The 27,878-nt window shown below is 41.3% G+C and overlaps 1 protein-coding gene across 1 annotated transcript in view; it reads left to right on the forward strand.

Moving 5' to 3' along the window:
* LOC127224569 (phospholipid-transporting ATPase FetA) overlaps nt 1-27,878 on the forward strand; it is a 120,696-nt gene that overhangs the window by 33,391 nt on the left and 59,427 nt on the right. The window contains exons 2-6 of the mRNA XM_051187610.1: nt 20,467-20,557; nt 21,894-21,949; nt 24,546-24,659; nt 25,626-25,724; nt 27,122-27,183. Of these exons, the coding sequence (XP_051043567.1) occupies nt 20,467-20,557; nt 21,894-21,949; nt 24,546-24,659; nt 25,626-25,724; nt 27,122-27,183 (422 nt within the window). The remainder of the gene's footprint in view (nt 1-20,466; nt 20,558-21,893; nt 21,950-24,545; nt 24,660-25,625; nt 25,725-27,121; nt 27,184-27,878) is intronic.

The raw sequence follows: 27,878 nt of genomic DNA on the forward strand, positions 1-27,878 counted from the left end.
TTCGATTCCCAACATCCACCCAGCACCTCACAATCATCTGTAACTCCAGCCCCAGGGGATCCAGGGCTGTCTGTGACATCCAGGGGCAGCAGGCATGCACAGGGTTCACAGCATACCCGCAGGCAGAATACCACACACACAACATGAAAAACGTAAGAGTTAAACAGAGCATTTGAATAGATCACAGTCCAGTAGAGCATTTGAACAAACACACACATAAAATAGACATTTAGGTCACATAACTCTATGAAGACACTAAAGCTACTGAATTGGGTGCACTTAGTGCTGTGTAAGTTATCCAGCCATCTGAGGTTGCTAGAGCTAGTTTCTGCAATTTTGTTTCTTTATCAGTCCTCTTAGAAATGGGTCTCAGCATTCTAAAGTAATTGTTTCTTTGAGGCTTGCTTCTGCTTTTCCTCGTCTTTCTGTTTGTTCTTTGGAATTTAGAGTGAGTTCTTTTGTCTTGGAATATTTTTCTAGGAAGTCATGAAGAGGTACACTTGGGGAGGGCAGGCAGCTCTCATCACAGTTGTGTGGAGGTAAAAAGCTGAGGAGTCTACTGCAAAGAAAGAGGGGGTTAGACAATGCAGTGATGTTAGGACTTTCTTGACCTCAGTAGCAGAGCTGGAAGAGGTTCCTGAGAAAGTCTGAGTTTCAGATACACAATTCAGGACTTTTATTGTTAAATTTCCCCCCATGTAGGTTGTGAGATATTGCTATTTGGAATCTCTGGTCTTTATTACCAAGCATAATGGTTCATGACTTCAGTTCCTGCCCCAGTGGTGCTGGAGCAGGGGGATGGCCTGTTCCAGGCCAGTCTGGACTAGTGACACCCTGCCTCAAAAACAAACAAATAAATAAATATCAACAAAAACTATATTTTCCATATTTTAAAGACAGAGTATAAAATTGTGCACATTTAATGTATACATGATATTCTAAAATATATATGTGCATTTTGAAATGAGTATATCATGCTAACTAACCTGCATTAGCCTGCATCATCAACTTTTATTTGTTTGTTTATTTGTTTGTTTGGGAAGAGCACTAAAAATCCACTTTCAACATTTTTCAAGGATGCAATATATTATGAACGATCATCATATTTGAACAATGGATCTCTTGAATTATTCCTCATATCTGAAAATTTTGACCTCCCAAGCCTTTCCCCTTAGCCTTAATAACCAGAATATCAAAAAAAGATTTTGATTTTATGATTTATGTATGATGACATGTATGATCCTGAAGACCATTGTGTAACTAAAATAATCCAGGCAAAGGAAAATAAATGCTATATGACCTGGTTGTTATATATGCATCTAAAAAGGGTGGGTTTCGGCTGACCATGGCGGCACAGATACAACCCAGCCTTAAAGTCCAAGGCAGGAAGAGACCAGCTGAGCTACAGAGAGACTCCAGAAAGGGGGAAACACAGATCTTATCATCTTTGTTTTAAGGACCCATTTAGTGAAGAAAGGCTGTTTCAGGTCTGATAGGTGAATGCCTGTAACCCACTGGACACACAATTGCTGTGTCATGAAATGAAATTGTAATGAAAGAGGAAATGAGTTTACTACCTCTTCTTTAGGGCCATAGATTCTGCTCTTCCTTCGGATGGCACTGCTGTGCCCCTTTGCTACTGTCACTATTATTTATGTGGGACATTGTCTGGTGGCCGTACTCCACATATCTCCCAATTTGAAGAGATTATAAATGTTCTTGTGTGCCCAAGACTATAAGCCACATGGCTAACTAAATTAACTGCTGGCTATCCTGTTTCCGTACTGTGACCTGACTACCACAAACCTAAGAAGTTCCAATACTCCTAATTACAAGTAGATACCTTTCCCCTAGCAGCTTGTATTTAGGCAAGAGGGATAAGGGGCTGTGTAAGTAACAGCTGTAATCACCTCTCCCTACCTATATAGTGCTGCAGTGAGACGGCCTTCCTCAGTTTCCCTTCCTAGCACGTGGGCTGAATTTACAGAGCTGGAAGGAGGGGAAGATTTGATTAATCCAGCCAGAGACTTGCGTACTTGACTCTCATCGCTTCATTTTTACCTAGAAAACATCATTTGCATTTATTTCCCATTTTGAGCAAGCAAATATTCACTCGTAATCTCCTGAGCCAGATGCCTAGCCACATTTTCCTGTCTTCTGGGTCTTTCTTCCTCTTCATTACTCACTTTCCAGCATGCCACCTTTTTCAAGCTCCATCTCATTAAACGCATTTTCAATTATAGATCCCACCATAGTCCTTGTTAAATTTCTACTCTCTATCGGAGCAGCCCAGTATCCTCTGAGAAGGCAATCCCACCTGAGGCATTGCCCAGACAGATCAGCCTGTGGGCATGTCGTGTTAACTGGCATGGGAGAGTACAGCTGGCTGTGGCCCTGGTGGTATGGAGACGCTGGCTGAACCTGCGGGGCAGCTGGCCAGCAACCTCCCCCATGGCTCCTGTTGAACTTCCTTTGCTGTGAGTGAGTTCCTTGGTCAGAGGTGGAAAGGCAAACACCCCTGGCTTCAAGTTATTGCTTGAGTTCTTGCCCCAATGTTCTTCCTCAGTGATGGATCATGACCTGGGAATATGAGCCAAATAAACCCTGAGTTGTTTTTGGCCAGTGTTTATCACAGCAACAGACATGAGACTAGGAACACCATTTCCTTGTCTGGGTTAATTTCCAATCTTCTGTATCTTTAACCCCTAAAATCTGAGATGGGATCACATGGGTGTTGTATAAACCTGACTTTTCACGCTTGTCATTTGAGTTCAAACTGAGTATATCCTCCAAGAGAGACTCACACTATTGTTGTTACCTCTACTTTCCTACAGAGCAAGTTAGAATCCCTCTCACTAGATTATGGCTCCTCAGTGGATGTGCACAGCACAGTCACCGTAGATCACTGAGGATTCAGGATCTACTGTAGGGAGTGCAGGAGATGGCTCAGTAGGTAATAAACTAGCCATTCAAGTATGAGGACCTGAGTTCAGAGCCCAGAACCCACATAAACCAGATATGATAGCTCCCCCATGGCCAAACAGGAGGCAGAGACAAGAAACTCTTGAAGCTCAGGCCAACTAGTCTGCCCTGGGATGAAGTTAACAAGAGGTCCTTCCCAGATGATGTGGAAGATTAGAACCAACACCTGAGGTTGGTTTGCATGCAGGTACACATGTGTGTGCACAGACACAGTACATACAATGAGAGATTTTAAAATTCATCTTTATTGTTATGGATATGAGTGTTTTACCATGTATATGTATGTCTTGCCCCATGTGCATGCCTGGGGCCCATAAAGGCCAGAGGACAGCACTGGATCCCTTGGAACTGGAGTTACTAACAGCTGTAAGCAGCCATGTGAGTGCCTAGAACTGAACTCAGGTCCTCTGCAGGAGCAGTAAGTGCTCCTAACCATTCAGACATCTCTATAGACCCCCCCCCTTTTTTTTTTAACCTGCTTTAGAGGCTAGAGAAATATCTCAGTGGTTAGGAGTGATAACTCTTCTTGTAGAGGACCCAAGTTCAGTTCCCAGCCCCCCCTGCTGGATGGTTCACAACTGCCTGTAACTCTAGCTCTAGGAATCTGATAGCTTCTTCTGGACTCTGTGGGCAGCTGCACTCACGCATCCACATGCACACATCCTTGCATGCACATGCACGCGTGTGTGCGCGCGCACACACACACACATGCATGGTCTTAAAAATAAAATCTGCCTGTTACAAATAATGCTGCTTTGAACATAGTTGAACTGAGGTCCTTGTAGTATGAATGTGCTTCCTTTGGGTATATGCCTAAGAGTGGAACTGCTGGATCTTGAGGTAGACTGATTCCCATCTTCCTGAGAAACTGCCATACTGATTTCCAAAGTGGCAGCATTATTTGTAATAACCAGAACCTGGAAGCAACCTAGATGCTCCTCAACTGAACAATGTATGAAGAAAATGTGGTATATTTACACAATGGAATATTACTCAGCAGGGGGAAAAAACAACAAAAACAATGGAATCTTAAAATTCACAGGAAAATGGGTGGAACTAGAAGAAACCATCCTGAGTGAGGTAACCCAAGCACAGAAAGAAAAGCATGGTATGTACTCACTCATAAGTGGATATTAGACGTAGAACAAAGGACCACCAGCCTACAATCCACAACTCCAGAGAAGCTAGGAAACAAAAAGGGCCATAAGTGAGACATACATGGACCCCTGAAGAATGGGAAAGGGACAAGATCTCCTGAGTAAACTGGGAGCATGGGGGGAGTGGGGAAGAAGGTAGGAGAAAGAGAAGGGGGTCAGAAAATATGAAGGATCAGGAAGGCCAAGTTGGGGGAAGAACAGAGAAAGAGAGCAAGAAAAGAGATGCCTTAATAGAGGGAGCCATTATAGGTTTAAAGAGAAATCTGGCACTAGGGAAATGTCCAGAGATCTACAAGGATGACCTCAACTAAGAATCTAAGCAATAGTGGAGAGGCTACCTTAAATGCCCTACCCCTACAATGAGATGACTACCTTATGTGCCATCCTAGAGCCTTCATTCAGTAACTGATAGAAGCAGAAGCAGAGATTCACAGCTAAGCACTGAGCCAAACTCCTGGAATCCAGTTGCAGAGAGGGAGGAGTGATGAGCAAAGGGGTCAAAACCAGGCTGGGGAAACACACAGAAACAGCTGACCTGAGCAAATGGGAACTCATGGACTCCAGGACTCCTGGCCAACAAATGGGGAACCTGAATAAGACTGAACCAGGCCCCCAGAATGTGGGTGTCAGTTTGGGGGCCTGGGCAGTCTATGGGACCACTGGCAGTGAAACACTATTTGTCCCTAGTGCACGAATGGGCTTTGGGAGTCTATTCCCTATGGAGCCACAGTCTCTCAGCCTAGATACAGGGGAGGGCCTAGGCCCTGCCCCAAATGATGTGACAGATGATCCCCTATGGGAGGCCTCACTCTACCTGTGGAGTGGATGGGGGAGGGATAGGGGGTTGGTGGGGGGAACAGGAAGATGAGAAGGAAGAGGGAGAGGGAAGTAGGATTGGTATGTAAAGTAAGATTGCTTTTAAGTTAAGTAAAAATTAATTTAAAAATATAATAAAATCTGCTCAAGGTATAGACAACTATACCATAGCAATGCCTATGCTATACCCTTTATCATAAACACACGAACAAAGCATAGCATTTAATGTACACTTTGATCAGTCAGGAAACAGGCCTTAGATATACCATTACATTTAATCTTCACATTAACATGAGGGATGGTTTTAGGTAGCCCACTTGTTGTGTGGTTTGGATTTTGTTATTTTTAGAGCATCTCCCTGTGTACCCCAGGCCATTCTTGAATTCTCTGTCCTCTCAGGGGCTGGGAGTACAGGTGTGCACCACCAGGCTTGGCTGGCTCATTTTACATAAGAAGAAACTGAAGCTCAGAAATGAAAAATTACTTTCCCTGACTCACTTCACAGTCCAGTCAAAGCCCCATCTGTAATTGCTACAATTTTTTGAGCATGTTTTATGAGCCAAGAGCTATTTTCAAATGCATTACATGCCTTAGCTCATTAACCTCACAGTAACTTTATGTAGTAGGCATTATATCATTACCATTTTACAGATGAAGAAAACGAGTCTCAAAGATGTTAAGTAACGTCTTCAAGGCTACAGGGTGCTAAGTGGAGGACTAAGACTTGAACCCTAGCAGCCTGATTCAATTGTAAATAAGGATCAGGATAAACAAATAGGCTGAATAGATGTTTATTCAGGGAGAAATAACTTACAACCTAGACAGATGAACACCAGGAAATTCAACCCGATCCTCTCCTGTCTGAGTCACGCCAGAAGAGAGCGCCTTCCTGGCCCCCTCCGACCTCCTTCCTCAGGTCACCTCCGCCCATAGCTCCACCCCCCAATGGGCGTGGTCAGTGCTACAGAAGGACTACCTCACTACAATTCCCCTTTTAGTCTAAAAAAAAAGATTTAGGCTTAATACAAAACTATATACAAAACAGTGAATAACAAGTGTGCTCTAAGAAAAGGAAAATCGAGAACAAAATGACCTACATATCTAGTCCTAGGGTGAGGGCATAATGGAGTTTACAATAGAGTTGTCCTAAGCTGGAAAACGTAAGTCTAGTACCTAATATATCTAACTAGGAAGAGAGAATAATAGTTGTGATAGTTTAATCTTCAACCTCATCAAGACCTGAGAAGGAAAATAACAATACTAGAGTAGACAGGAAATGCGGATGGACAACTTCCAAAACGGTGCAGCAAGGACAGAAACAGCAAGCCACCTGAACAGTCACCCTAGGTCTCACAGCGACGTTGGTACACCCAGATTTGGCTAAGGCCAAGAGAACTTGACAGACCACAACAACAGCAGGGAAATAGAATGGCTGTCTTACCCTGACTTGGCAAGGTCAAGCAGTCTTCTATATTTGTCTCCTGCAAGCACATAGGACTGCATGTCCAAATCAGTGGTCAAGGTGGGGGCTATTCTATGCCCAACAGGCCATTAGCTGAGGCGAGATTGAACTCCAGCAGGAGCAACAACAGTGTCCAACATATTTTCGGGAAAATGCACGGTGCTGTCAGGAGCAACAGTGTCTCATGTCAATGGAGTACTAATATTAAAACATTTAAATGCCATGTTCTGCATGTCTATGAAGGATTGAAGATTAAGCATCTATATCTGACTAATCTCATAGGTACAGGAAATGTGAGTGAAGATAATCTGTAATACTCGGGAACTTAGCTAAAAAGACTGATTAAAACTTTCCTGAGTAAAGCAGGAACAAATACCATCTGTAACGAGTACGGTTTTTCCGCCTGCTGCCCGGTCTTGTCCTGCTACCACGCCACCAGCCCCAAATAACACACAGAGACTCTGTACTTGATACAATATTGTTGGCCCGGTTACTTGTTACTTATCGGCTAGCTCTGCCTTTAATTATTAACCCATTTCTATGTATCTTCACATGGCCTTCTCTTACCGGGGAGGCGGCTGGCGTCCAGCTCTCTCCAGACTCTCCATCTTGACTCCTCCTTACTACTTCCTATTTCCTCCTTGTCTCCTAGTCCCTCCTATCTTCCTTTCCTATTGGCCAACAGTGCTTTATTATTAACCAGTATGAGAAACATATACAGAATGACATCTCCCATCATCTCCTCTTTTCTGTCTAAAATAACATGAAGGGTTTTAACCTTAACATAGCAAAATATATCACATAACAGTTATCAAATAATCACAGTTAACACTATTTAGTCCATTAAAATTTAGCAAGATTTGAAGAAAATATTCCATCATCTATCCTATCTTTGTGTGTCTAAAGTAACTTATCTTTAATACTAAGGAAAACTATAACTATAACTATCTGTCTTCAACTCCTTCAAAGACCACAGAAGGATAATATATAAGCTCTAGAAATGACAGAGACATCTTGCCTTTTCAGTCACCCGAAGTTCTTCTGTAATCTTCCATCTTCAGCCCATAGGCCATAGTATGTCTGACAGACTCTCCAGTAAAGCAGAAAACTTTAAACTGTCTTCTTTATTGGCAGTTTGTCAGTCACTTTTCTCTGTGTCCTGCATACTGTCTCGAAGACTCTTCCATGAAGCAGGATCTCTGTAGCAATGTCCATCTTGAATCAGGAGTCACTTTCCTGTGGGTCCTGCATGTCCAGTTTATACATCACAAAGTCAAACAGTCCAGACAAGAGCAGTATCTTGTCCAAATGGCTAGTCTTGCCATATTGGAAGCAAACGTCATAATGCATTTCTTCGATGTCCATCTTCCTTTCTGGTGCAGGTGGTATTGCCAAGAGCAATTATGTCTCTCTGTCACAAAAACCCTAAACCACTTTAAATGCCATATTCTGTAGGTCTTTGAAAGGTTTGAAGAATTCCTATCCATCTCAAATACATCTCTGTGTATCTTGAAAAACCTAACTAACTTAACTCTAAGCTTTGACTATCATAGGTAATTATCTATAATCTGTACTACATTATATTTCTATATAAACACAATACCTAAACAAGAGGAGAAATACACATCTCACAAAATTGACATTAAATTGTATCAATAAATGAAAATCGATTCCAAAACAAAGTAATCATATCAATATCATAATTCCCTTTTTACCTTTAAAAATAATTGGCTGTGATCATTACCCATTTATAACCAAGTCCATTTACATGAAAACAAACATTTATAAACAATGTTTGGGAATTTGGGCGTCGTTCTTTCCAAACTACTTCCTGCTGACAGGGGGCGCTGTCATGGGGGGATCCTGAGAAGATGGCAGTAGTCTGCATGGCTGCCTTGTTCAAGCAGTTTTGAATGTTGGATCATCAGGAACTCTGTTTCAGGGGGCCTGGCTTGTTCAAACCACATTAGTCTGCAAGGAATCCACAGCTTTTCATTTTCTGTGGAAGAAAAAATAGAAATCCTTTTCCCCAGTAACTTGTCCTTGAACTTAAATGTTGGAGTCAAAGCATTTTTAAAATATATAAATTGAATTAATGCAGCAGCATTTCCTTTATCAGTTGTTATTTTCTCAGCAGTCAAACAATGTAGAGACAACACAATAGCATACAGTAACCAGATTCTCTCTGAGCTTTTCATCTTTACGTGCCTTTATTACTCTGTTTATTTTACTTTTATATTTTTATTTTTTGACATAGGGTTTCACTGTGTAACTCTTATCTGTCCTGGAATTTACTCTGCATACCATGTTTACTTTGCAAATCACAGAGATTTGCTTGCCTCTGTCTCCATAGTGCTGGGATTAAAGGCGTGCGCTATAACACCCAGTTCCTCTTTGTCTCTTTAAAACCATTTTATTTTTCTCTCCCAAGCCTATGTATTTTTTTAAAACACACTGTAAACTTTTAGCACCTTTTCTTAATGTGAATCTGTCTCTACTGTAAAATCTTTATCTTTTTCTGGCCATGAGACTTTATCTGTTAAACAACAACATTGTTAAAATGAAAGTCATAGCTGTGTCAGCCGCGGTTTACCAAAGATGGTGGTGTGTACTTTTACCGCCAGCATGGAAAGCTGTGCTCAAAGCCTTGGTCTGCGCTGCCACCCAGAAAGCATGCTGCCGGCTTGGAGATGTGGTCACTGCCATTGCCATCTTTCATACACACCAATAAATTGTTAGCAGAGTTATTTAAAAGCTGTGCGTTTTTTTCCCCGCTTATTCAAAGTAAGGAATCTTCCCTTAAAGGAGCCACGCGAATATCTGCTTGTCTCTAGCAAAGAGTTCAACTGAGAAAAATGCTGCAGCAAGAAACCTTGCTTGTCTCTGTTCTTTTGTTTCTAAAACCCTTTTTTTAAGCTTCTATTAAATTTTAAGTGTAAGTAAGTTCTTACTAGCCACGTTGGGCGCCATCTTCAATATTCTGAATCTTTCTTTCTATATTTTCTATGCTTTGAATTCTATCATTTTCAATGTTTCGAATCTTTGTCTCTATGTTTTGAATTCCATCATTTTCAATGTTTTGAATCCTTGTCTCTATGCTTTGAATTCTATCATTTTCAATGTTCTGAATCTTTGTCTCTATATTTTGAATTCTATCATTTTCAATGTTTCGAATCTTTGTTACTAAGTCTCCCATGGTTTGTACAAGTTCCTTATTGTTTGCTGTAATCTCAAACCATTTCTTTAAGAATATCATGTTAATGATGAAACCCATTGCTATTACAAAATAAAAGTATATATTGGTCCAGTCATAAGTTTCTTCTGCTAAAATCCCTTCTACATATGAAGTAAAATAATTCCTAAAGTTCTGCATAGTAAAATTATCTGCCATAGTTATAGAACAATTTATCTCAGATTTTATATCAGCTAAATTGCAAAGGATGTTACAATTACCTTAGGTGTAATTCTGCTGTCCTGGAACTTTGATGCTTTTAGTTGTATATCTCCGCTTGTGGTAGCTACGCCTGGAGGTGTGTCATCAAATAGCGCCTAGCCGCCCAGGCTAGTCTGATCCCGGTTCCTGTAAAAAGTTCTTAACAAACTAGGGCAAGCAGAATTTTGTTAAAAGGGGACTTTTGGAGTTACTTGTAACACAAGACGAAACGCGTGCAAGCCGGGCGGGTGCCGCGGGCGGGTGCCGCCGAGAGGCTCTGCGCGAATGCAAAGTCCCGTGCGGAAATGGGCAAAAAATGTTAAACGGTAAGTGCCTTCTCAGGTCTGCTTTAGCGGCAAAGATCTCCTTTGCAGTAAGGAAGAGGCAAATGTCCCAAAGCTGTGGTGAGTCCACCTGGTTAAACCCCTGCCCGTTGGGGAAGGTGGGGGAGGGGGCGGCTTCTGCCGCCTGGGGGGCAAAACCCAGGTAAATTCCGCTTCTGACACCAGATATTGCGGTAAATAAGGATCAGGATAAACAAATAGGCTGAATAGATGTTTATTCAGGGAGAAATAACTTACAACCTAGACAGATGAACACCAGGAAATTCAACCCGATCCTCTCCTGTCTGAGTCACGCCAGAAAGAGAGCGCCTTCCTGGCCCCCTCCGACCTCCTTCCTCAGGTCACCTCCGCCCATAGCTCCACCCCCCAATGGGCGTGGTCAGTGCTACAGAAGGACTACCTCACTACATGTAACTACTTTGAAAACTGCTATATTTTAAAGTTTTCAGTCTACTACATGTTGCATAACACCACAAGGTCTTCTAGTACCCTTATTTCACTACCATATGCCAGCTTTCAGTGTGAATCTTGTGAAGCTAGGTCATCACTGGATAGGCTGCAAATCCAGCCTTCAGCTGCAATGGAAAATACGTCTTTCACAGTCACCACAAACCAAAGCTAGACGTTGCTCTCCTCTATGCTTTCCCTAAGGCAATCTTCCTGGTCCTCATGTTTTCCTCCCCCTCCTCTTCTCCCCTTCTCTTTCTCCTAACTCCCTACTCCCCCCACTCCACCCCACCCCGTGCTCCCAGTTTGCTCAGGAGGCCTTGCCACTTTCCCCTTCTCCAGGGAACCATGTATCTCTCTCTCAGGGTCCTCCTTGTTTCCTAGCTTCTCTGGGATTTTGGATTATAGGCTGGTAACCCTTTCCTCTATGTCTAATATCCACTTATGAGTAAGTACATGCCATATTTTCCTTTCTGTGTCTCGGTTACTTCATTCGGATGGCTTCTTCTAGTTCCATCCACTTGCCTGCGAATTTCAAGATGTCATTGCTTTTTCCGCTGAGTAGTACTCTATTGTGTAAATGTGTCATATTTTCTTTATTCATTATTCAGTTGAGAGGCATCTAGGTTGTTTTCAGGTTATGGATATTATAAATAATGCTGCTATGAGCAGATGTCCTTGTGGTATGAATGTGCATCTTTTGGGTATATGCCTAAGAGTGGAATTGCTGGATCTTGAAGTAGTTTGTTTCCCATTTTCCTGAGGAACTGCCATACTGATTTCCAAAGTGGCTGTACAAGTTTGCACTCCCACCAACAGTGGAGGAGTGTTTCTTTTCTCCACATCCTCTCCAGCATAAACTGCCGTTGGTGTTTCTGATTCTAGCCATTCTGACAGGTATAAGTTGGTATCTCAGAGTTGTTTCTGTTTGCATTTCCCTGATGGCTAAGGATGTTGAGCACTTTCTTAAGTATCTTTCAGCCATTTTAGATTTCTCTATTGAGAATTCTCTATTTAGTTCTGTACCCCACTTTTTAATTGGATTATTTGGTGTTTTGGTAACTAGCTGCTTGAGTTCTTTGTATATTTTGGAAATCAGCCCTCTGTCAGATGTGAGGTTCTTGGTCACCCAAGCAATGTCCAGTATGGATTCCATCTCGTGGAGTAGGCCTTAAGTCAAATCAGGTATTGGTTGGTTACTCTCATAAACTTTGTATCACCATTGTCCTAGCATATCTTGTTGGCAGGACACCATTGTATCAAAGGGTTGTGAAACATTACTTCATTTTGTTTTTTGAGTCAGGGTTCCTCTGTGTAGCTTTGTAGACCAGGCTGGCCTTGAACTCACAGAGATTTGCTGGCCTCTGCTAGGCCTGAGTGCTAGGATTAAAGGTGTGTGCCACCAACAGCCAGCTAGATCAAAGGGTTAATGGCAAGATTGGTGTTTATGTTTGTGTTTTCTATTTCTGGGTTTCTGGGAAGAGACGCCATGGCCACAGCAACTCTTTTGTTGTTGTTGTTTTGGTTTGGTTTGGTTTGGGTTTTTGTTTGTTTGTTTTTTGAAACAGGGTTTCTCTGTGCAGCAGCTCTGGCTGTCCTGGAACTAGCTCTGTAGTACAGGCTGGCCTTGAACTCACAGAGATCCATCTGCCTCTGCCTCCTGAGTGCTGGAATTAAAGGGACATGCCACAGCAACTCTTATAAAGGAAAATATTTAATCAAGGTGGTGGCTTGTAGTACAGAGGTTCAGTCCATTATCATCATGGCAGACATGGTGCTGGAGAAGGAGCTGAGAATTCTACATTTTGCAGCTAACAGGAATTGTTGTGTCTCTCTGGATGGTATCTTGAGCATATATAAAATATCAAAGCCCACCCTCACAGTGACACACTTCCTTCTGCCCCGGCCCACGGGGTCAATCGACGGGGACCCTGAGGGACGGAGTGAGAATGAGATGAAAGACTTGCAGAGCGTGGACCTTCACACTCCCACTCAGGAAAGGCGACACCCCAAATCACTCACGAGAAGCAGTCTCTATGCAAATAGCATGAGGAATTTTTATTCCAAGGGCACTGGGGTTCACAGTCATACGCCACACAGGGGTAGAGTTCTGAGGACCTCTAGTGCAGAATTGAGATAGCTTTTATAGGATTTACATCAAAGCTAACAAGGCCAGTTTCAAAGCTAGCCTGTTATTTAACTAGGCCTAAAAGCAAGGTCATGGGATAGTTCAAAACTTGGATGGTTAGTAAGGTTTCCTAGGTTACAGAGATTTAGCACACCTGCAAGGTTAGAGGTTTTTTTCTTTCTCAAGAACCAGCAGGCTCAGTGGCCTTGCCCTCACAGCTGGGAGAATGCACTTTCCAGTCAGGGAGTTATCTATATCTATTGGCAGAGGCTCTTGTTTTCTCTGTTTTTCCCTTCTTGCTCTGAGTCCCATCTTTTAGTTATTAATTTTCTTTGTGAACAGGATGACCCATAATAGTTCCCAGATTGTTGTTGTGGATAACAACATTCTGCAGAAATTAGGTGATTATGAATAATACTAATAATTTCCAGAAACCAGCCATCTTGACCAAGGTATTTCATTCGTTTTTCTTTTTCCTGAGCTTTGCATGTAGCTAAGGTGATTTTTAAATACATGCTGATGGACTTTTTTTTTTTATTTCTAACTTTTAGTGGTCATTAAGAGAGTTAGGCTGTATTTTCATCCTTTCAGAGACAAGAGACTCGAGAGATGGAGACAAGACAGCATTCTGATCACGTCTCATTTAATGAATATAAGCACAGGGTTTAAGTAGTGGAGCAATGAGGGAATGGGCCAAAGGGAGGATGTGAGGGAAGCAGAACGTCCCTCCAAGCAGGATGCAGGTGCTCTCCTATAAGATAAGCTGCTATACGATAAGTCAGCAGCTGGGACTCTTTCAGTGTCAGGCTGCACCATATGCTTAACAGAGAACAGTCATAGGGGAATGGAAAATTACCAATATGTTAGTATCTAAGAGAGTAGTAGGAAAGGTGGCTGTTAAGATGCTAACTTTGCTTTGGGGTTCCCCACAGGTCTCCCTTTTAAATATAGTATAAAAAAGCCATGGGGTGGGATATCCTTGAGGGGGCTGTGCCTGTCTAGATCAGAGGAGTTCTTGGATCAGGAGTGTGACCTAGCCTTACCCATCATTGGAGATGACATCATGTGATGACCATTCCTGTCTTAGGGGGCTATTGGGGCATGACACTGTCTGTCCTTCTGTTGCCCATCATTGGCTAACCAGCCCTGCTCACCAAGGAGAGGATGAATCTGATGAATTTATCAATACACAGGGTTAGCTATGTATTGGCTAGAGTTCATCATAGCTGTCTCCCATTTTGGCCATACCAAGGAGATGATAATGCACCTGTATCGGTTGCATTTTTATAGCATCAATTTGATATTTAATGAAGGCCATCAATGTGTTAAACAGAAAAGGTCCTAGTGATAAAAGAATTAGTAGTCCAAGCAGGAGATCTAGCAGGGGAGGGAGGTAAGGCGGGAGTCCGTTCCAGGCGCTCCAAATGGGTTGATGAAACAGCTCTCTGCGATGCTTCTCGAGCTCTTCTTAATGTTTCTCGATTCTGTCTCGAATAAGGCCATACCTATTCCAGCAAAGCCACACATCCTAATAGAGCTAATCCCTATGAGCTTATGGGGGCCAAATACATTCAAACTACCACAGTTTGGTAGTGTGTAGAGTACCCTGTACCAAAGACTCAAGAACATAGGAGTGAAGGCTCTAGGTTGTCACCAGCTTGACTTCTCCATGTTCAATGAGTTGTGTATGTGTTGTCTTCAGCCATGTTGTCAGTTTGTGAAGAGCACTCTATTGTGTTTGCAACATCCTGGGTTGTTTGGGGATTCCTATGAGACCCGTTTGGCCAACAATTCAATTAGATGTAACCCAGTCTTGGAACTGGAAGCTTTATTTGGTGAGCAGAGATGACCAGTTGGGACTCTGTCTCTCCCATTATTTGTCAATTACATTTAGGTCACTTACATATATGTGTATATTTTAGAACATTTCTACTATGGTAGGCTTCCATACTACCTCTCAAATGACCCTTAACTTTTGCTCTCTTCTCCCTTAGTCCTTCTTTGATCTTCCTTTCCCCTATCCCTCCCCATTTGATCCTCTGGTTCCAGCCCCTCCCCCCACTCATCCATAACCATCCATTCTATTTCCCTTTCCTTACAAGGCCTGTCAGTCCCCCTTAGTCCCTAACCTCTGTGGTTCTAGGGATTATAGTTTAGTTATCATTGACTTAACAGATAACTCCACATATTAACAAATACATACCACAATTCCCTTTCTGAGTCTGGGATACCTCATTTGGGATGATTTTTCCTTGTTCCATCTGTTTATCTGAAAATTTCATTAATGTCTTTTTTAATGGCTGAGTAATAACTCCATTGTGTAAATGTGCCATAATTTCTTTATCCCCTTTTCTGTTGAGGGACATCTAGATTATTTCCAGTTTCTGGCTATTGTGAACAAATCCACAATGAACATGGTTTAGCTAGTGTCTCTGTGGTAGGATTAAGCATCTTTTTGGTATATGTTCAAGTGGTATAGCTGATCTTGGGGCATATCAGTTTTTATATTTCTGAGGAACCACCACACTGATTTCCATATTGGCAGTACAAGGTTGCATTCCCACCAGCACTGGAGGAATGTTCTTTACTCCACACCTTCATCAGAATGAACTGTCACTTGTGTTTTTAATCTTAACCATTCTGACAGTATAAGATGAACTCTCACAGTAGTTTTGACTTGTATTCCACTGAAAGCTAAAGATGATGAACATTTCTTTAAGTGTCTATCAGCCATTTGAGTTTCCTATATTGAGAATTCTCTGTTTAGAGCTGTACTCCATTTTTAATTAGGTTATTGTTTTTTTAGTTCTTTATAAAATTTGTATATTAGCTCTCTATCAGATATGTAGTTAGTAAAAGTATTTTCTCATTCTGTCCAAATGATGGTGCCCTTTGCCAGAAGCTTCTCAGTTTCATGAGGTCCCATTTATTAATTGATCTTAGTGCCTGTTCTATCCATGTTCTGTTCCAAAAGTCTTTCCCTGTGGCAGTGAGTTCAAGGCTATTATCTACTTTCTCCTCTATCAGGTTCAGTATACCTGATTTTATGTTGAGGCCTTTGATCCATCTGGAGTTGGGTTTTGTGCAGGATGATAAGTATGAATCTATTTGGATTTTTCCATATGCAGCCATCCAGTTTGACAAGCACCATTTGTTGAAGGAACTATCTTTTTTTCCAGTGTGTTTTTGTCTTCTTTATGAAAAAAATCAGGTATTCATAGGTGTGTGAATTTATGTCTTGGTTTTCAATTTGATCCCATGATCAAAGTGTCTGTTTTTATGCCAATATCATGATGTTTTTATTACTAGGGCTCTGTAGTACAGTTTGAGGTCAGGGATGGTGATGTCTCCAACAGTTTAGTTATTATCATTCAGGATTGTTTTAGTTATTCTAGGTTTATTGTGTTTCCAGGTAACACTGAAAATTGTCCTCTCAAGATCTGTGAAGACTTGTGTTAGGATTTTGATTGCTTTGTATCTGTAGGTTGCTTTTGGAAGGATGACCAATTTTACTATATTAATCCTACCTATCTATGATCATGAGAGATCTTTCCATGTTCTGATATCTTCTTCAATTTCTTTCTTTAATGACTTGAAGTTTTTATCATCCAAGCCTTTCACATGCTTGCTTAGAGTTACCCAGAGGTATTTTTATATTATTTGAGGCTATTTTGAAATTCCCTGATTGCTTTCTTAGTCCACTTGTCATTTGCATATTTACTTTTATGAGTTAATTTTGTATCCAGCTGCTTTGCTGAACGTGTTTATCAGCTGTAGGAGCTTCACAGTGATATTTTTTAGGGTCACTTATTTGTATCACCATATCATCTGCAAATAAAGATACTTTGGTTTCTTCCTTTCCAATTTGTATCCCCTTGATCTCTTTTAGTTGTCTTATTGCTCTAGCTAAGATTCAAGTACTATATTGAATTGGTATGGAGAAAGTGATCAACTTTGTCTTGGTGCTGCTTTTAGTGGAATTGCTTTGAGTTTCTTGCCATTGCTTTTAAACTGTCTCTGGGCATGCTGTAAACTGTGTTTGTTATGTTGAGGTATGTCTCTAGTATCACTAATCTCTCCAGGACTTTTATTATGAAGGGGGTATTGGATTTTCTCAAAGTCCTTTTTGCATCTAATGAGAAAATTATGTGGTTTTTGTCTTTCAGTTTGTTTATGTGGTAGATTTCATTGACAGATTTTTGTATGTTGGACCATCCCTGCATCTCTGGAATGAAGCCTATTTGATCATGGCGGATGATCTTTTTTGATATATTCTTGGAATTGGTTTGCAAGCATCTTTGCATGTATGTTCATGAGGGAATTTGGTCTGCAATTCTTTTTGTTGGGTCTCTATGTGGTTTGGATATCAGGGTAAGGCTTCATAAGTCAATTGAGCAATGTTCTTTCTGTTTCTGTTCTGTGAAATAATTTAAGGAGTATTGACCTCAGCTCAGCTCTTCTCTGAAAGTTTAGTAGAATTCTGCACTAAACCCATTTGACTCTGGGCTTCTCTCTCTCTCTCTCTCTCTCTCTCTCTCTCTCTCTCTCTCTCTCTCTCTCTCTCTTAGTTGGTGGACTTTTAATGACTATTTCTATTTCACTGAGGCTTATAGGTCTGTTTAAATTGCTTATCTGATCTTGATTTAACTTTGGTAAGTGATATGTATCAAGAAAATTATCCATTTCTTTTCTATTTGCCAATTTGGGGGTGTACAGGTTTTTAAAGTGCACCTTTTATAATTCTCTGGATTTTCTCAGTGTTTGTGGTTATGTCCTCCTGTTCATTCTAATTTTGTTATTTGGCTATTCTCTCTATGACTTTTAGTTAATTTGGATAAGGGTTTGCCAGTCTTATTGATTTTTCTCATAAAACCAACTCTGTGTTTCATTAATTCTTTGTATTTTTTTGGTTTCTATTTTATTGAGTTCAGTCCTGAGTTTTGTGTTTCTTTATTTTAATTGTACAGCAGAACTTCTTCATTAGACCCTTTTCTAGACTCTCCTTACCTAAGCTGATTTCCAATCTTTTCTAATTCTAATCTCCCATGCCTAGACTATATGCTGTCATTGTTGTTTCATGTAGGGTTAACCAAATGGTTGTAACTTTTGAATTAACAATAGGGGACACTTAGTTCTTTAGTTTTCTCTTCTATTATTGAAAAGTTCTGGAAGAGTTTGAATTAATCTTTATTTGTTTTGGAGAGGAGAGGGGATTTGGGACAGGTCTCCCAAATTGGTCTCAAACTTGAATTCTCCTTGCCTCAACCTGCCAAATGTTAGGGTTATAGGCATGTACCTAACCCCAAACAAGTACATGAGAAAGCCTGCCAATCTTTTGCTAAGTTACAAAAGAGTAAAATAAAATCTAAGAAGAAATATGTAATTCAGCAAAAATATTAGAACTTCATCAAATGAAAAATAACATTAAAAATAAGTTGAGTGAGACATGGTTGGAGGTTTAAATGACAAGTATAATGGGAAAGATGGATTTTATATACCACTATAATAAACTATGGACTAAGCCTATGCAGTGATTAGATTATCTTAGCAATACTGCCTAGTGTTCTACCTCAGCCAGGTAGCTGTTAGAACCCCTAAGAGGACCCTAACATGAAAGACTAATTTCTTACATGAAGGATTCAGGCCATGATTGAAGGAGCTCTGAACCCTACATGTGACTGCATACATGTTTTACCACCTTGGAAAACCTAGACTATGATGGTTAGCAGAACTCTTGAAATAAACCACTAATCAGTCAAAACAAGGCATGAGAAAACACCCTTTCAGTCCTAGTCATGTAAATCTATAGCTTCTCCATCTAATCAGCTTGTGATCCTCCAGGATTCATTCTGGTCATCATAAAATGAATGTAATAAATATGTGACTCCCCTAGAACAAGCTATAATCTGTATAGCTGGTTATAAACTCAGCCTTGTTTGTGCATCTTTGGTAAGATTTCTCTCTCTCTCTCTCTCTCTCTCTCTCTCTCTCTCTCTCTCACGCACATACACTTCTGGGTTAGAGGCTTGGAAGAATATATAATTTAAGATTAACATTATACATTAGCTTAGTTTGAAAAGCTGATTGCATGGAAAATCCATGTCATAGTAAGGTTTGTTACATTGTTCTCTTAAAGTCGTGTTAAACTTATGCTGAATACACAATAGGACAACATATTGGATATACAGTCTTAAATAATCTAAAGATATATTATTAACTTGGTTGCAAGGTCTACAAAAAGTTTCCTCTACACACATACACACAGAGAATAGATAGATAGATAGATAGATAGATAGATAGATAGATAGATACATGGATGGATGGATGGATGGATGGATGGATGGATGGATGTTCCTAGTACCTACCACCAAATATTCCTCTTAGAACAGTGACTTGAATGAGTTAAGGACAGAGGAATCTTTTAAAACTAAGGAGGGAAATGTCTTTCCACTCTTTGGAGCCATGGGCTAAGAGGATTATTAGAGAGCCAGAAGAGCTTCCAAGTGAACCCAGTACAATTAAGAGGAAGAGTGGCTGTTAGGGCCTACTCTCTGAGGGAACAAATCCTATGGAGACATAGCCTGGTAATTAGTAAAAGTGGAAAGTTAGCAACAGTCAACCTTCGGCCTGAATTCTAGGTCTGTATAATATGCAGGCTAAAAGGAGATGGAGAGTTCTTTTGTGTGTTATCTAAATAAATGCAGACATTTTCCCTCCAGTAATACTTTCACATCCTACTTCATCCATTCTGTACACCCCCAAACCCTATATGCTTGCAGGGATCTCTGCACTTAAATACTTGTCTTTCCCACTAGGATTAGGAGTCTGAAGATGGTCAGGGATGATACTTGCTTCATCTGACAACAGTATGACATAAAGAAGGCCTCCCTGACCCCCTGCCAAAGATTCAGAATGCTTGTTGAGCCCTGGAAGAATTAAAGACTGAAAAAATATTTCATTATGGCATAAATTTCAAGTGGTTAGATATCCATAGCTATGTACAATATAGTCAACCCTCCATATACATGGGTTCCAAACTCTGTGAGTTTGAGGCTAGCCTGGTCCATAGAGTGAGTTCCGGGACAGGCTCCAAAGCCACAGAGAAACCCTGTTTCAAAAAAAAAAAAATATGCATCTGTACTAAATATCTATGGAATTTTTCCTTGACATGTTTCCCTAAACACTACAGTCTAATCAGTCTAATCAGTATTTAAATGGAATTTAAATTCATTTGAGTGTTGTGTTTAATTTAGAGATGATGTGAAGTTTGAAGAAGGGTTACATGGATTACATGAAAATACTACATTATGTTATCTAAGAGTTTCATGAATTCAGTATCCATGGAGACCTGAAACCAAACCCCACAGATAGAGAGTATATACTCTCTCTATACACACACACACACACACACACACACACACACACACACACACAAATTCCTCTTAACAGGCTCACCATTTATTGTAGTTTGTAGTACATCCGGTTTGCACATGATGATTTTGTGAGGCGTTGCAGTTAGCAGACTCATTCTTACACAAAGTCCTTTAAATCCTGGGACTCTGCCTTGCTCAGCTTCCCCAGCCCACACAGCTGGAGCATTGTACTTCTGTGTAATGGAAGCTTAGTGATGGTTAGTAACTTAAATTTACCGGACAACTGTGTTGGAAAGAACTTCACTTTTTTCTCTCATAACACAGTCAACACAGAAGATTTCTGTGTTGCTAAACAATGTGGAGCTTTCACCTCAGCAGGCAGAAGACCATCCAGAGCAGCAGACACCAGCTCAGAGTCCGTTCACCCATTTAGTTCTTATATTGCCTCCCACACCTGGACAGTAATGGGCCCAGAAGCTGAAGGCTCAGCTTAACTGTCCCATGTAAAGGCAATCACAAGTCCAGGCCTCTGGAACTTCTGATGACCTAAAAATTGTTTTTTGTTGTTTCTGTTTCTGTTTTGTTTTGTTTTGTTTTTAGTGAGAATCCCCCAACACATACACACAGTGTTGATTACTTTGTTAGAACATCACAGCTCATAAAAACATCATACTTGCATTACTGCTTAATATAAAGAATATTTAAATTATATAAATAAGAGCCATAAAACCACGCACGCACGCGTGCGCACGCACACACACACACACGGTCTAGAAGGACCATGAGAATAGGAACACCAACCCTGTGGAATTGAGCTATACCACCTCCCTAATCCATGAATGAGTCATTGTTCACCTTCCTCTGGCCTCTACAGCTTCCACAAGCTCTGAGCCCTGTTCCATGGGATTTTATGGAAACTTACTCCATGTGCATGATTACTACTAGACTGGATGCAGAACCCAACAAAGCCTGTCTGGGCTCTTCTTAGTCTCTCTGTGCAGGATTCTTGCCTCCTGTATCTGGGGAAGGCCAACTCCAGAATAAAGAAGGTTTTATTATTTATCACCTTAAAAGGGAGTCAGGGAATTTCTTTATGGACAGCCCTAAAATCAAAAGGTAGGAGATGGTTAATTTCATGACCTATATTAGAAAAGAAAATGGTAATACTGTAACCCACCTCAGGAAGGGAACTAGGAGCCAGGAGCCATAGTAAAAACACAGACACTGACGGTGATACTGGGGACTGAACTCAGTGCCTCATGCACGGTGGGCAGATAGCTAGCTGAGCTACAGCCCTAGCCCTTGAGTCAGAGCCTTACTATATAACTCAGGCTCCCCTCCAGCCTGACATCCTTCTACCTCAGCCAAGATTCCAGGCATGCACCACCAGGCTACAATATAACTTTTTATTTTTGTTTACTTTTTATTTATTTTGAAACAAGATCTCATGTATTCCAGGGTAGTTTTGAACTCAATATGTAGGAGAAGATGACCTTGAAAAGAATTCGGATACTTTGGCCTCCATTTCTCCACTGCTGGGATTTAGGCTTACACCATACCTGGTTGATGCAGAAATGGGGCTCAAACCTAGAGCTCCTCACCTGTTAGGCAAACACTCTACTAACCGAACTGTGTTCCCAGCACCCTCAGCAAGAAGGTGTGAGGAGCTAGGGAAGTCACTCAAGCATGCAGCCCCTCAGGCTAGCCTGTGAGGGTCAGGCCTCACAGCATGCCTCCCCTTTTTCTTTCAGAAGAACGAATTTTGATGGCCAATGATAGAAAATTCAATGCTCTTTTTGACTATCCGGTAAGTCTCCCATCACTGACTCTTTCAGAAGTGGTTAGTGTTCTGTACAGTCTCCTTTTGAGGGGAAAGAAGAATTCATTGCTAATGTAGAAACTACAGCCTGAATTCCAACTTAAGCCCCTCTGTAATAAATGACACAATGAAAACTCGAAAGCCAAAAGTAACCCAACCCCTGACTCCGGAGAATGTGCCCCGTGTTCATGTGTGACTCCCCGCTAACTCTGGAGAATGTGCCCCGCGTTCATGGGTAACTCCCACGGGAGACATTCTGTATCTCACCCTGACATCAATGACAATGCATGCGTCTGGCTCCATTTGCTCGCTAGCGGTGTCCTTTCCCATTTATTGATGAGCCTTAACTCAGCCTCCTGTCGCTGAACGTTTAAAACGTCTGCAGCATTTGTCTGTGATAGATGGTCCTCAGTGAACTTCGTTATGTGTATCAGTTGGCTCATCTGTGCTTGTATATACTATGAGCTCTCTGGAAGTGAATTAACAAACAAACAAATAAACAAAAAATGACATTTCTCCAGCTTGCCTTCTGAAAAGATTATATCCACTTATATGTCTACCCACCATAGAAAACCACTCATTTCTTATTCCTGCCAAACCAATTTTGATTTTTGATTGATTGTTGTTCTGAGATGGGATCTTTTTTAGTGAAATTAATCATCTTTTTGTTAATTAGCCTTTCACATTTTTTTATTATTTCACATATCAATCCCAGTTCCCTCTCCCACCCTCCCATGCCCCTGACCCCCTTCCCATCCCATGCTGCCCCCACTCCACAGGGAGGGTGATGCCTTCCAGGAGGGATCAACAAAATCTGTCAAGTCATTTGGAGTAGGGACTAAGCCCTCCCTCCTGCTTCTAGGCTAAGGAAATATCCCTCCATGGGGAATGTGCTCCCAAAGTCCTTTCCTGTACTGGATACATCCTGGGTCTACTGTCAGAGGTCCCTTAGATTGCCCAGGCCTCCTAACTGAAACCCATGTTCAGGGTATCTGAGTCGGTCCAATGCTGGTTTCCCAGCTATCAGTCTGGGGTCCATGAGCTCCCCCTTGTTCAGGTCAGCTGTCTCTGTGGGTTTCTGTAGCCTGGTCTTGCCCCCATTTTATTACCACTCCCCCCTCTCTGCAACTGGATTCTAGGAGTTCGGCTCAGTGTCTGGCTGTGGGTGTCTGCTTCTGTTCCCATCAGCTACTAGATGAGGGCTCTATGATGGCAGAGAAGTTAGTTATCAATCTCATTATCAGGGAAGGGCATTTAAGGTAGCCTTTCCACTGTTGCTCAGATTGCTATCTGGGGTCATCCCCGTAGGTCTCTGGACCTTTCTCTATAGTCAGTTTTCTCTTCAAGATTGAGTCAGGAATAGACGAGAGCAAAAAAAAAAAAAAAAAAAAAAAAGGAGAGAGATACCATAATAATAGGTTTGAAGAGCCTTTTGCATTTTAAAAACTATGTATTAATGATTTTAGCCCAATTTCCTGTTTGATTTTTCATTTTTTCACTTAATTTATTTATGAAGTAATTCATAACATAGCAAATATATTATAAAGTCATGCTGTAGCACCCATCTTACTCCCTTATAGAGAGCCACTGTGGTTAGTTTCTCAGGGCTCATTAGTGCCTTCTTGTATCCATAAAGGAAATATGAATATATATTATTTTTTCTATATTTTTACATTATCTGGACCCTAATATTTTTCAGAGTCCTAATTTCATAATAGCTTTTCTATTTTTTTCTTTTTTTCAGTTATTTAGGATTTCCTCTTCAGATTTAGTTTTAAATGACCCTAGGGGTAATTTTCAGTCTTAGTCACAAACAATGCTTTTGTTTTCCTTCGTCTGACTTCGCTTTTGGAAGAAGGTCTTGCTGTGCAACCCCAGGCTGGCCTTGAACTCAACATTCTTCTCCCTATCGCCCCAAGTGCTAAAATTACAGGCATGTAGTATCACATCCACTTCAAACAGTGCTCTTACATGTTATTTTCTACATCTGTAGCTACATACACACACACATACACACACACACACACACACACACACACACACACACACACACACACATAACTCAAGTATATGAAAAAATACATAGCCATATATACTTGTGGTTCCTGCAGGATATTAATCTGAGTTCTGGATGATAACCATGTTCACAGTGTGGCAGTGGGAGCAGACTCCCCCTTTCTCTATATAGAAAACAAAGCCATGAGATACAGAAAGAGTAGCTTTGGATATCAGACAGACCTAAATTTGGTTATAGCTGTGCCACTTACCTTGAAACATGCAGTTGTTTAATTTCTCTGATTGTTAGTTCATTCATCTATAAAATGAATATAGTAACATTCCCATAGGTGATGGATATATGTTAAATACAATTATACAAATGTTAGTTCTCTTTTTCCATAACTGTTATCCTGTCTCATTTACATCTGTATCCATACATGCTACATGTTTAGTATACAGCCTACATTTAATAATTATACCCTGAATATCGAAGGAACAAACAGATCAACAAGTTTTGAACTAGCTTTCTGGCTCTTCTACTTATGTTTGCTTTTTGTTGTTATTGTTGTTTGTATTTTACCTATAGGACAACACCATCAAGACCTCAAAATATAGTTTGTTTAACTTCCTGCCCATAAACCTATTTGAACAGTTCCAGAGACTTGCAAATGCTTATTTCCTTGTTTTACTGGTCCTACAGGTATGGCCTGCTAAGGGATTTTACAGTGTTTTCTTATCTTCTCTGGGGTCAGACTATATATAATCAGTACCTACACTGGAAGATAATGCTCTTAATTTTGACATTGTCAAATGGATGACTTGGAGTCTTTGACCAGTTCCCTAGCATAGCAGAAGTCAGGGTTAATCAGTAGGAAGGAGACAAAACTATGTTGTCCTGTGGAGAGGGAGCTCCACAGTTTAGCTTTATCAGAAGAAAACACAGATTCTTCACCCCATCTCCAGCTATAATCCTATACCTCTTCCTCATCCCTGCCTCTGTGATAGGAAGTTGACACACAGGATAGGAAGAGAGCCAGCACAGGGAAGGGAATACATGTAGCATAGCCCCATATTGAGATAGGAGGACAGATCATTTCACTCTCCTTTATAATGAAAATGTGAGTGGGTACATGGTTTTCCCATGCCCACTGATTTCAAATCATTTTAGTTTTATGTATGTGTATGGGTGTTTGCCTACATGTATGTTTATGTGCCATATGCATGTCTGGTACACACAAAAGAGGACACCAGAACCCCTAGAATAGGAATCATAGATAGCTGGAGCTGGGAATTGAACCTGGGTCCTCTGGAAGAGCATCCAGTGCTTTGACCACAGAGCCATCTCTCTGGCATTGCCATGGAAACTCTAAACATTATACCTTCCATTACCTTTCATTATTGGAGAAGAAATGACTCTTTCCAGTTAGAACTAAGCCAGAGATACTCACAACACAAAGGGGCAACTTGCAGCCTTTTCTTCACATTCTGGGAAATGTTTACTTGGATCTGGGGATACAGGAAGTTTGTAACAGTGAAGAGTAACTATGGCCTTTGGGTTTATAACAGTAAACCCAGAGAGGTGAAAGTGATGGTGGGGGCAAGACGTTTGGGGAAGTGTATTGTTCTTTAGGATTCCTGACCTAAGATCTCTATGTCCTTCTCAAAGCTGATTCCTCAGATCTCCTCCCTGGTATGGTACACAACTGTGATACCCCTGATCGTGGTACTGTCCATAACAGGAGTGAAGGATGCCATCGATGATGTGGTAAAGTAGCCTCCTGGGCTTCCCTCACTCTGCCTAGTAATTGGGCTGTGGGCAAGAAGGCGTCCCAGAGCTACCTTGTGTCAAGAAATGCTAAACAGAGATATGTTTCTCCTACTTGCTTCCATGTCTCTCCCAGAGGCTATATCATGCCCACAAGCCCACGACTCTGCTTGGCCAGAAAGGGCAAGGCAGGCTTTTTTTATGCTCCACCAGTTCTAGCTGCTCCTCCAGACTCCTTCCCTCTATCCTCAGTAACCCAATCCCTGGCCCCTTTAGATTTGTCTGGCTTTGTCTACATCTTTCTTCATCTGGCTCTCCTCCACTCCGTATCACTTCCCCCTTCCTCTCTGTCCCCTGTTCCTTCTCTCCCTCCACATGTCTCTTCTCCCCAGTGTTCTGTGTTTCCCTTTCCAAATGCTACTTCTGTTCGGCATGCACAGCTAGGAGCACTTTGGTTTTAGAAAGCGCTGTGGCATGATCAAAGACCCACTCTTTTCCTGGCCTTGGAAAGAGAAACTGTCCTGTCACAGCCAAGGCTAATTGGAAGGGGGTCAGCCTGGACCCAAACCCTACAGGTGGTGTTGGGGAAGCTGTCCTGGCAGTGTCTGCAAAGAGGCCTGAGTTTGTCATGATAGATTATGTACCAAAGTTTAAGAATATGACATTTCCTACATTTTTAACTCTGTAAAATACAAGCTTAACAGGTGCAATGGTTTAAATTTCAGTCACAACCTAGATAAACAGCCATGTAAACTCATTTTAGCTTGGAACCACACACATACCTCATTCTAGCAAGAACTGAAAACTCAACTTGCCAATGTAGGACAACCCAGCCACTTCTGGTTCAGAACTCAGTTTCTTTAGAATAATTGTTGGGAGAACCTTGAATCATGGAAAACTGGGTGCTCTGCCTGCCACTTCCTAGTCCTGCCCTTCTGCAGGAAGAACTCCACTTGGAAGGCGGCTGTTCTCGTGAATCCTGTCTCTGGGGTATCGGCCCCTTCACTCCCCCATCTGCTGTAGATGCTTCTGTGTTGCCCGTGGTTCTTTGTGCAGCATGTGGGACTCCCCAGTGCTGTTGGGGGCATGCGCCCTGTCCTCAGCTTTTGTTCTCAAGCTTCTAGGCTTTAGGGTCATTGGTTTGGTTTGGTTTTTGTATTTGTATTTTTTTTTTTCACAAACATTGTGTCTCTTTTCCCTGAGTTCTTTTTATACCTTCCTTCCAAGCTTCTTTTGAACATTAGCCTCTTAGCCTGGTTTTAATGGTACTGGGGCTTTGGGATGTGGGAGAGGGGAATCACAAACAAGAACCACATTGGGTACTATTTTGAAATTTTTAAATTGTGCATGCAGTTTTCTATATGTCTGTTTCCTGAACATTTTCTGTGTGATTTTAGAAAAGACACCAAAGTGACAAGCAAGTCAACAACCGCTCTGTTTTGGTGCTGGTGAGCGGCAGGTATGTTCTCTTAGGAAAGCCAGTTTAGGTGAGACAAGTCCAGCAAGAGGTCAGCATTGCTACAGTTTGATGTGGTTGTTACTTTTGAAATGTAGTTCACTGGCAGTGAAAGGAGCCTCATGCTAAACTTAAAAGGATCTGTTTCTATTTCATTGAAATTTTCTTTTTGAGGTACTGGGGATCAAACCCAAGACCTCTTATGCTAGGAAAGTGCTCTAAGAATTTGCATGTAGATATGATCTAGCAGACCCTGAACTTGCCAAACTAATTGAGACGTCTCTGGGCTTCTTTCCTATGCAATAGAAATAATATTCTCTGTCTTGGAAGATGCCTGAGAAAACAAAAGTGAAAAAATAAATATATCCAAGCAGTTGACAAATCATAGCATGAAATTACTGTGCGGGTGATTATGATCAGAGTGGTCGGTTAGCCTCGAGACTCCTGCCTTTAGGAAGTAAGTGGTTCTGACATGGTTCCCTGGCTTAGTCCGCTGGAGCCTTTGTTGGTGTGGTCAGTGCAGACCACAAACACTGCTTGTGCTGACTCCGTGGCTGTTGTTTGATGCTAAGAGTGGACTAAGGCAGACATGTTCCTACAGAAGGCAAAATGTGAAAACGATTCTAAGAGCCATGGCAAGCTCCAAGAGTCACATCTGACAAAGGGGATTAAGGGACACGTTCCAGGGGAGATTCCCT

This window comes from Phodopus roborovskii, unplaced genomic scaffold (assembly GCF_943737965.1).
Source record: "Phodopus roborovskii unplaced genomic scaffold, PHOROB, whole genome shotgun sequence".
In the NCBI taxonomy this organism is placed as follows: domain Eukaryota; kingdom Metazoa; phylum Chordata; class Mammalia; order Rodentia; family Cricetidae; genus Phodopus; species Phodopus roborovskii.